The following is a 10,768-nucleotide window of genomic DNA, read 5'->3' as shown; positions in this document are numbered from 1 at the left end:
CAGAATCCAGTCGTGGGATCATCAAAGTTCAACGGCTGCGTAACCACCGTTGAACATCCGAGGCGCCGAGAAATGAGGTGCAAACAGGTGCGGGGGTGCATCATGCGAAGAAAAGCCGGACATCAGAACATCTAGTAAGTTTCATAGTCATCGGCCCACTCGTTGTCACTGCCAGCAACGCGCAGGACCTGCCCGGGATGCGGACCATCTGGACTGACACTGCGGATACCCTTGGACTTCTTGCCAGTGAGATCAGATCCATCCTCGGGTGCAAATCGCTTTCCTCCGTGTGCAGCACGGAGTTTGGAATAGTAAATGTCACTGGAATCAGCCTCAGATCCCGAACCGTCCTCGAAGGTCTCCCAGTTTTCAGATCCAGAGGTTGCAGTGTTGACTGTAGAGGCATTGGAGACCTGGCGGGCAACTGGGGGTGGGGCTGGGTGCTGTAGGTACGGGTTGGGTCGGGGGAAGGTCTGACTAGAGGAGTTCAGAGACAATGATGACTGTGAGGAGTGAGATGAATGAGAGAATCCGGTGGATCTTTGCGAGTTCGAAAATCCTGAATTGCTCATGAAGGATCGCTGCCGGTCATCATAGACGTCTTCGGGGCTAACAGGTCGCACATAGGCGCTAGACATAGCACTGTTGCAGCGAGGTGGTTCCATGAGGTGGCTAAAGCGGTCTTCCCTTGACTCGACAGTTAACGCACGCATGCGTGGGGGAGGTCCGCGTGGGGGCGGCATCTTTCCGAGTGTGCTGGACGAGTAGGCACCTGGTTGGACACGACGCTCAGGGGAGTTGTTTCCATGGGGCATGTTTCCCAGCGGGACACGGGCGGGAAGCTTGGAAGGAGATGTTGCACCAGCTCTTGATGTGGCCCCAGCTCGAGAGGCACCATAGCCAATGGTGTTGTGTTTAACTGGGCCGCTGCTAGTAGGGGTCTTAGTGGCTGAGCGGGGGGGAGGCGGGCCTCTCATGGAGCTTCCAGGGCGGGTAGGCGGTTGTTGTCTCATAGTGCTTGCTTTGGTAGTTGATGGTGGTGCAGATGGTGTCTTTGAGCGTGGTGGAGGCATCGACCTGACAGGTGTCAACGAATCAAGATATCGCTCTCCGTGCACAAGGAATGGTCGGCCGAATTCGTCTTCCCAATGTTCCAACTCTTTCCGTAGGTCAGCTTCAAGTTTTGGCAGTTCTTTGGCAATTCTCTTGCGCAGCTTCTCCTCTCTGAGGAGCTTTCCAGGGTCACGCTTCTCTCCCTTGTTGCCGCGGCCCATGAGGCGGGATGCATCTTGGCTTGACGTTGCAAGGGCCTCGCGGTCTGCCAGAAGATTGCGGTGTCTCTCAATCATGTCGAGAGTAGGAGCGCGCTGCTCCTTAATATGCTCCAGTCGTGTAATTTCGGCCTCATGAGCCTCGAGCAAGGCATCACTGCACACATCGGAGAATGCAGGTGTGAAATCGAGCATTTCCTCTTCGGAGAAGAAGAGACTATCCCAAAGTTCCTGCAATCGACAGCGAGCATCTTCCACGAACAGGTGGAGATTCTGTCTCTTGAGTTCGTTGAGGCGTGTCAATTCCTCTTCTAGGTCGTTTATTATGCGCAAACCGCAGCCACGGTTCGCAGCCAGGAATGCCTTGCGATCAGCCTCTTCAACACCAAAGCGATCCCAAAGAGAGATCACAGTAGCTCTCAGGTCGTTGATCTTGCGCTCGCGGCTCTTCTTTTCCTCCACCAATTTATTGCGCTTGGCTATGAGGTTGGCGACATCGTCTTCATGCAGCCCCAGTTGTTCAGGGGATTCGCGATAACATTTCACGATAGTGGAATCTGTTTGCGCCTGGGGTGTTCCGAGCTCGGCCCAGAGCTTAATCATTTCTTCGCAGGCAGATTGGACCTGGGCAATGCGGCGATGGTACTCTTCATAGACATGAGTGAACTCGGCATCCAATGCGGTCACATACATAGGCGAAAGGTCGAAGCTCGGGGGAATCGAGGACCCCGGCGCAGTAGGGGGAAGCTCTAGCTTAACAAATGATGGCTCGAGGTGTGAGGAGTAGGATTCAAGCGCATCGACAAGTTCTATTGGATGTCAGTAAAGGGACATCAGCGACACATCACACAAACAACACTCACTCTTAACCTGCTCAAAGCGCTCACGGTGCAACTTGCTCATCGCGTCGTTCTTCTCGCGCAAGAATGCAATGCATTTGTTAAGTGGGTAAGTAACACGAAGGTCGTCGCGGTTAAGCTCGTATTGCCCATTGGCCCGTTCATCGCTTAGGGACGATTCCATTTGTTCAATAGCTGTAATGAGACGTTGTGCTTCCTGCGTCATATCCTCTCGCTCCCTAATAATAGGGTTAGCAAGCCTCCAATGGTGTTTATAGGTGCGACTCACTCATCAACAACCTTAAGATGGTTGTTCAAGGTCTCCGACAGGGCGCTGAAGAGCTGTGTCACTCTATTAGCCATGCGACAATGCCATTGTTACACCAAGATTAAACTTACCTCCGCCTTGCGGGACTCGCGTTCGCGCGCAGGAACCCCAATCTCGTCGTAAATCCCATGGAGCTGAGCGACGATGTTATTGACCTGAGTGGTCAGGTAGCCAGTGTCTACCGCCATAGTAATGACAGTCCTTTAATGAGGGTGACAAAAGTCGAGGTTGATAACAAAGAATGGGATGTATCCAATCCAACGACACAGTGCCGAGCAAGGCTGCGACAGGGTGACCAATGCCGGGATCAAAACAAGAGAGCCTGGCACACAGGGTTCTCAGCACACAAGGTGCGACGGAAATAAACGAGAGTGGAGGTTTGTGAAAGCACTTAGGGCAGCGACATGGGAGGGCGAACACGCTGTTGTTTATGAGGGGGAGGCACTGAAATCGCAGATGATAACATCAAGTTTCCAAGGTCGCAAGTGGATGTTTGGGATCGATCGTTGTCCTGGGCAACAGCTGACTCATCTACCCCACCGCCCAATACTGCCAATCATTGATCAACCCCACGGCCTATTCTACTTAATACATTGGTTTCTGATACTATTTATTCTCCGGTCCTTGCAGAACTCTCATTATCGCCAAGCCCTTGCCTTCAGTTCACAGATTTCCTTCAATACATTGCTTATCCTTCGACCGCCTGTTCCATCCCCATCCATCCAAAATGCAGGCTGCCCAGCAGGCCTGGGGTGAGTACCTCCATATTCAAATGACAACCAGCTTGAAATTGACCAATGTCCCCGCACAGAGCTCGAGAACGCGATAAGCGTCTTCGACCCTCAACGAGACGCCCTCTACGAATACAATGCCGATATTGAAAAAGCCCTCAACGACAAGCGACCATGGTCTAGCGACCCATACTATTTCAAGCACGTCCGAATCTCCGCTACGGCACTATTGAAGATGGTGATGCACGCCCGTTCGGGTGGCTCACTAGAGATTATGGGTCTAATGCAAGGCTATATTCTACCCAATACCTTCGTGGTGACAGATGCGTTCCGGCTGCCAGTCGAAGGCACCGAGACCCGAGTCAATGCACAGGACGAAGCAAACGAATATATGGTATCATATCTGCAATCGTGTCGGGATGCGGGGCGGATGGAAAATGCTGTCGGATGGTATCACAGTCATCCTGGTTATGGCTGCTGGCTGTCTGGGATTGATGTGGCCACTCAGCAAACGCAGCAAATGACGGGACCCTTCGTCGCTGTCGTCATCGATCCGGACCGTACCATCTCCGCGGGCCGCGTTGAAATCGGCGCTTTCCGCACATTCCCTTCAAACTTTACCCCGCAGAAGGAGGCTCATGAGGACGATGAGTATCAGACTATTCCCCTAGGGAAGGCGGAGGACTTCGGTGCACATGCCAATCAGTACTACTCTCTTGACGTCAGCCATTTCAAGAGCACTCTTGATACAGAACTATTGTCTCTACTATGGAATAAGTACTGGGTCGCGACTCTCAGCCAGAGCCCGCTATTCACCTCTCGTGACTTTGGTAACAAGCAGATCATGGATCTCAGCCAAAAGGTCCGCAAAGCTGCGCGTGGAATGGAGGTCTCTGGTCCTCGTGCCGGTGGTGTCAACGCCAAAGATGAGCAACTAGATAAGGTAGTCCGTGGCGGACACCGGATTGTTGCAGAGGAAGTGAAAGGGCTCCTGGCATCCGAAACGAAGATGAAGCTCTTCCACGGCATCGGGAACCAGACCCCTTTGACAGAGTGATTCAGCCCAGATGATAAAGGGTGCTCAATCCCATAGATGACATGACTGCCACGCTTTTTTTCTTTAGCTTAAACTGTTGTATTTGGCGCTCAGCGGGCTGATGTTTCTCTATTCCTTTGCCTCGCCATATTCTCCGGCATTTCTCGATCTGTCAAGATCATAGAATATCTAAAATTGCAGTACCTGCGAATAACGAATTTACGACATCATATCTTACCGATTTGTAGGCGATGTAGCAACTCCGCTAGTCTAAGCAGTCTAGGATCAATCAAGAGAATCAACCTCTATTTGTGCGAGATTCACAATATTCCGGCCAGGAATAGAATAAGTAGTGGAACACTGTATATAATGAAGTGGGAAGCACCAAGCCAACTCCACCAGGTAACATCCATCAGACAGGAACACAAGTCTCAAGTCGTTGACGTATCATTATTCAGAAGACGGCGTGGAGGACATAAGCTTGAAAAGGAAAAAAAAGCAGATCGCCCAACCTGGCGACAACACAAGGGGATATGTTGAAAAAGAAAAAGGCAAAATCAAAGGCCAAAAAATGTACACCAAGAAAATGGCCAGAATATGTCAGTCAGTACAAAGAGGTGAGGTCGAGATGGTCACATAGGTAGGTAACCTCATCTGGGGGATAAGACAAGTTGGGGAAAAGGGGGAATAGGATAAAAAGTCCCACCAAATGCTCTATTGTCGGGGGAAGTTGTATATCGAGAAGTGCGGAATCCTCCCGTGGTCGTATTCGGTGCGACCAATGCGGTAAAATGCGACACCAAATGTGTGTTGGAACGATCTGCAGAGAGATGAGGGGTGGAAAATGTGAAAAGGTGTATAGACTAAGACAGTCTCAACACGGTCACGAGGTCCGTAAATACCTCAAAGGATGCGGATTTAGCCTGTATCGGTCGGTGGCGTCGTTGGAACACGAATGGCAGATATCTCGAACCTCTGTGGCGTAACTTGACAGGGATTTTGGTTACAGGAAACCGGACTCAGATAGTAATCTACGAGATTCAGAATCAAAAACGGTTAGTCTCAACAGCCGAACAGTTTTGAGAGAGGACAAAAAAAAAGAAACAAAGTGTTCTTGGCCCAGGAAAATAAGAGGTCAAATTTGGGTATCGCCGAGACGCCAAACGCCATTTCTCTTAAAACAAAAAACAAAAAAAAAAAGACATTTATCGCAAAATAGCAACGGTGGAAGCGAACAACAAGGAGCCCTTGTCTCTGCTTGTGGCTTCAGCATACCTTGCAATCTTTTCATCCTCGCGCTCCCTAGGCTCGATTTCCAGACTTCGGTCGTACATGTCGTGTACGTCGCCAGCACCCTGAAGGTTACTGAGAATGTAATCTTGCAGTTCACCGACGGGCTGCAAAAGATACGGCACATTCTGGTATTGTTGGATATCCCGAATGACTTCTGCGGTCTTGGCCCGCTTATTGAAATTGATCAATTCCGATGGTGTTAGAGATGGAATACCGTCTTCAATGAAGGTCAAATCCGTAAGGTAGACACCTAGGATGTGTCAGCCATAAATCAAAAGAGTAAGATAATCCAAGTCAACGTCTTGAAATTGTCATGCATACCGAAAAATGGAATACAGGGAGGGTTAGCAAGATGCAGGGTTTCTCGGTATTCGCCAAAGTTCTTTGTGCTAGCCATAAGTCGACGCATTTGTTCCAGAATTGCCGACGTGCGTCCGCTGACCTGGCCCCACGTCCTACCTAGGCGATGAATGGGTGCGGTTCCGAGAGCCGAGATGATGGATGTCAGGGTAGAGTAATTGTTCAGGTTGCGACATTTCTGTATAATTGAGTTAGTTAAGGCCAGAGTTTGTTAAAACATGAAAAGACACATACATCAGCCACGTTCACAAAGTGTTTGATGACCACAACACGCTTCTTGACATCGCCTTGAGTGAGAATCATCTCGGCGACCCAGTTGGTAAGTTGGTTCGAGTGAAGAATCAAGGCCTTGACATGAGGAGATGGTTCTGGCTCATCAGGGCCAACCTTCTTCTGCCATGTCTTGTTCAAACACTCAGTGGGTCGAATTTTGGAGTACAGGCGTGACTCAATGATGGTCAGCTGCCGAGCAAACTCCGTTGGATCAATGTCGAGGAACTTCAGCTTCTTCATGTTCTTAGGGATGATTGGGGTTGGTGCAGCAGTGCTCTGAGTTGGAACAAGGCGCTTGACAGTTGTGTCTTGTCCTCGAAGTCGTTGTTCGATCACAGCCAATAATGTAGGGGTTCCTGGGGTTTTCGTGGTAGCGATTGAGTCATTGGTAAAGTTATGGACACGTCGTAGAAGATCCATGTGCAGTTCATCGTTGGGCTCCATCCAGAAGTGATCGAACCAACTCTTAAGAATGTTCACGACACGGAATCTAATCGGCTTCTGTTTCCGATCGATCCACATTTGCAGTTCATCCTGATTCAGGCCAAATGGAGGCTGAATGTTAAACCGCTGGACAAGCATTTCAAATAGTTCGGTAGCGGTAGTGAAAGAGCGATAGGTGAGGAGGAAGGTGTTGTTGAAGGATGCATCTAGCTTATCGTGGCGGGTGAGGTGTTCAACCAATCCCGCAAGTGTTCCACATTTGAGGATTGGCAAGTCTCCCTTGTTATCGTAGAACACTTCGCCTTCATGGGCCATTTTCAAGAACCAGGGTGTTTCTTCGGGTTCACGGACTGGCTCCCGGATTGGCTCTCGGGTGATAGCTGTCGGGGGTGCCTGGCCAAAGAATCGTTGGGCCTTATCCATATTTCTTCGTACTTTATTGGTACCTTCCTTTTCAGGGGCGTAGGAAGAGGGAATCCCGATTGACTCTGTAGCAATCGTGGCCTTAGAATCGGCTCGGTTATGCATGCTCTTGAACGAATCATCTTCGATTTCTTGGCGGCTGTCGCGTCGTAGAGAAGATTGTTCGGTGGGGATTTGCTCGAGGAGTAGCGACAGGGAGAAGCCAATCTGGGAGACATAGTTCTCCAACTGCCGGGCGATGCCTCGCACGGCATTCACACGATCGTCGAGTGAATTACCGCGAAGCTCAGCCCACTCATCAGCCAGAGGTGCAGAGACTGCTTGACAGCTCAGAACAAAATCTCCAATAGCATCGTAGACTCTTTGCTTTTGCAAGCTAAAATCTACTAGCTGGGGGTTCTGGAAGCTAGTCCCCAACGGAGCTAGATTCATTGACTCGACAGAGGAGATCCATGGGCGGAACTGCTCGATGACCTTAATTGCAGCAGCTGAAATTGCATCCGCAATATCTCCATGTTCCTCAGCTGTAACGATGTTCCGGTTTACAACCAACAGTTCTTCTAGTCGACGAATGCTACCAACAAAAGATCTCCTAAGAATGTCGATAGAGTCCAAAAATGCAGTGTCCAGCGTGACCGATGGCTCTGCTCGGGAGTCCCTTCCACCGGGGACAAGGAATGATGTGGGACCTGAAGCATTCAAAGAAACACCGTTGTTCTGCCAGCTACCACCCGAAGAGCTACCGCTGACGAAGCCAGGCACAACGCGATGGATCGCATCGCCGCGCTGTTGTTGAGCGACATCCACGTAGCCATACACACCTTGCATAACTCCGTCGGCCTCCTGCAAACATTTATTGGCCGAATCGGCACCAGGCCAATCAGCGGCGGCAATGTGTGATGACAGAACCAGCTTCGAGAACTTGGACATCATGTCCCGGAAGTAGGGATATAGGGCCTTGTTTGTGGAAATAATAGATGGGTTACCAGAGTGGTTATCCGTCGTGTCAGATCCAGCAGCGAGCAGCATGCGAAGATGGTCGGATATGTCCTCCGCCTTTCTTACATACTCTGCGCGTTCGCCGTTGAAAAGTGCCTGGCGATAAGCTTCCACAGCGTACCGCATGTTATCGACAAGCAAAGGCCAGGTTATTGGCGGTGCGAAGCCATCGTCAATAAAGTGTTGGGGAGGGTTGGAGGAGATAGAAGGCCTGGAAAAGCTTTCGTTCGCAGATGTGGCGGTACTGTTCCCGCCCAGACTGTATGCTTTTTGCGGGCTCTTGGAGGGCGGCTGCGGCGTTTTGAAATCCTTGGACCCTGGCGCATACAAGGAGTCCATGGACGTGGCAGGGGATACTCCATCGATCACAGACTGGCGTCGGTGAGAAATCGACCCTTGCGAGCCTAGCATCAATGACTCTCCTTCTGCCTCCGATGCAGACCCATCGTACTCGTCTTCATCTCGCTCAAAGCCTCGCGCCATCAGCTCCGGGGGTGGGCGTGTCTGATCGGGGACAAAGAAGTTATTTCGATCTCGCGGGCCGGGTTCAGTTGATGCGGTCGGATTCTCGAAGGGAAGCTCCATGGTGGAATATCCGGTGAGAGTATTGAAGTAGAACAGACGGCCGTCGGGTGTCGCCTGGGGGATCCAGAATGCCGCCTCTTCCTGCTCCTTGGGCGCAGGAATACCCTCGGTAGAGAGAATTTGGTGCGAGTCTCGAGAGTTTTCCTCGGTGTTCACTTCCTCTTCATCGTGTGCATCGCCATATTCATCTTCCAGTCCGGAGTCCGCGCTGAGGTCGGTTTCGTGGTGGGTGTGTGCGAACTGGTCGCTGACATCGTCCGCTTCCGTGATTGGGGTACAATAGTTACTTGGGAACCAACCTCGAACATCGTCGATGACTCCATCCCACCATCCAGTTTCCAGCTGGTTTAGGACCTGGATAATATCGCCACGGCGGAAACTCAAGCTAGTGTGATCGTCGGCGTCATAATCGTACATGGCCCGCACAAAGAGCGCCGGGGGCTCCGGGCTGCTGACCGCATATCCAGTGGCCATTTTAACTGGGGAATGGTTGATATGATTGTACTTATCTCGTGATACACTATTTCCCCGACCGCGATAGCGGGATAGGGCTGTGGGCGTGGTCACTTGTTCGTCGGTGTACTCGAATGCGGTCGCAACAGACCCGGACTTGGCCAGCGCAGTAGTGTCAACGGCTAAATTTGCCGCGCGAATCTCAAACATCGAGGGGTCACAGGGCCACAATCCAGAAAGCTGCTGGAGGGGTTGAGGGAGGGGTTCTGAGCTCAATATCCGCTCATGGCTGTATTCGATGTTGAGGGGGTTTGCAGGGAGTCACTGTTTTTCCCGGTCCGTTAAAAAAAAAAAAAAGACCTTCTGTAGTCAGAGAAGAACCCAACACTCCAATTATGCCAATAAGTTATAATAGAAACCCTAGAGAAATGGATGTGGGATTGAATTAGGGGGAGTTGCACCAGGTGGAGGCGGGACGGGCGCATGCAATACCGGTATTAATACAAGACGCCCCCCCAAGGCATTTTTTAAGTGGAATCCAGAGTAAAAATACAACAATATTACAATACCATACCTCCAATGAAATCTCTCCATTTTGAATAAACACACAATATCCAACACCAACACCAATGAGATGAAGATGTTCTAAAATATTACTTGGATATCCACACTCTTACAGGCATCATTTGACATTATGTGATTCCAACTTCGACATTTGATCTTTACAGAACCTTGGAAGTTCAAGTTTAAGCCCATAATAATGGGGGGCTGTGTGTTAGTCCCAGGTGAGACCATTCATTGTTACTTGGTTTCGTGTCTAAACATAATGTTCCCCACTGGAGAGTCTGCGGGAGTGTGATGAAATGTCCACGCTTACCTGCGCATGATATGTAGGCATGCTTACACGCTTACGGTCAGACCTACATATGTACAGAAGGAGTACAGCTTAACATGTATATAGTTTAAACGTATAGCCTCAAGAATAGTCTAACATATCAGAATATACTCTGTGAAGACTGGTCTTTGTCCCATAAATACGATCTTCGATCATGGTTATTGGTTGATTTAACGCAAGACATCTATTGTGAAGAACAACATGTAAGTTTCCCTAACATATTATTTATACCTCAACTCCATCTCTAATAATCCAAGGATATCCTAGCTTAAAACCAGTAAGGGGCGTTAAAACTTCAGTCCAAATTATTAGATATTCAACGGATGTGTCTCAGTAAGAATGGGCAATCCATGTGCTCGGACGATATCCAACAAGGCCAGATACCCCCGGTGGAGTGTGACAAAGGCCAAGTTACGAGGCCATGGAACTCTTTCGGATAACCATCGGAGCAGATGTTCTCTTCCGTGTTTCTCTCACCAATTAGCTCCAGAAAAAAAGTTCTAGAAGGCGATTTTTACTGTATTTAATATTGAGATACTCTAAAGTGGATTTTTAGTTCCCACCTTCTAGACTCGGGTTGGATCGTGCTGACCCTCGTCGCTGGTACAATACATATATGTTATACAGACGATGTACACGTAATGAGTTAATGCGTGGGTACTCTGTAGAGTCTCTTATTATTTGTGCATGGTAAACGCACGTTAGAAATCTAACTTTGTATGCTTCAGTGAACTTTGAATGTTCTCCGTACAACATACTCTGTGTATTCCAATGCAATCGGAATCCTTTAGCCCCTCAAATGGGGCGCATTGGCACATGGCATGATCCATTTGGAAAT

The 10,768-nt window shown here is 49.7% G+C and overlaps 3 protein-coding genes across 3 annotated transcripts; 1 reads left to right on the top strand and 2 right to left on the bottom strand.

The window, feature by feature from the left end:
- Positions 1-131: 131 nt before the first annotated feature.
- On the bottom strand, positions 132-2,626 carry PGRI_017200 (putative microtubule associated protein (Ase1); the record flags this gene model as incomplete). The annotated part of the gene is made up of 4 exons (XM_040789433.1): positions 132-2,080; positions 2,135-2,349; positions 2,400-2,452; positions 2,510-2,626. 4 exons carry the CDS (start codon positions 2,624-2,626, stop codon positions 132-134), a joined length of 2,334 nt encoding a protein of 777 aa, XP_040646386.1.
- A 539-nt stretch (positions 2,627-3,165) lies between these two features.
- On the top strand, positions 3,166-4,226 carry PGRI_017190 (Mov34/MPN/PAD-1 family protein; the record flags this gene model as incomplete). The annotated part of the gene is made up of 2 exons (XM_040789432.1): positions 3,166-3,190; positions 3,250-4,226. The coding sequence occupies 2 exons, from the start codon at positions 3,166-3,168 to the stop codon at positions 4,224-4,226; spliced, it is 1,002 nt and encodes a 333-aa protein (XP_040646385.1).
- Positions 4,227-5,410: 1,184 nt separating this feature from the next.
- On the bottom strand, positions 5,411-9,245 carry PGRI_017180 (putative cell division control protein Cdc25; the record flags this gene model as incomplete). The annotated part of the gene is made up of 3 exons (XM_040789431.1): positions 5,411-5,748; positions 5,820-6,036; positions 6,093-9,245. The coding sequence occupies 3 exons, from the start codon at positions 9,243-9,245 to the stop codon at positions 5,411-5,413; spliced, it is 3,708 nt and encodes a 1,235-aa protein (XP_040646384.1).
- Between the last annotated feature and the right edge of the window lie 1,523 nt (positions 9,246-10,768).

The sequence above is a fragment of the Penicillium griseofulvum genome (assembly GCF_001561935.1).
Source record: "Penicillium griseofulvum strain PG3 chromosome Unknown contig_80, whole genome shotgun sequence".
Classification (NCBI taxonomy): Eukaryota; Fungi; Ascomycota; class Eurotiomycetes; order Eurotiales; family Aspergillaceae; genus Penicillium; species Penicillium griseofulvum.
The sequence above is the reverse complement of the archived record's forward strand: the minus strand, read 5'-3'. Positions and strand labels throughout refer to the sequence as shown.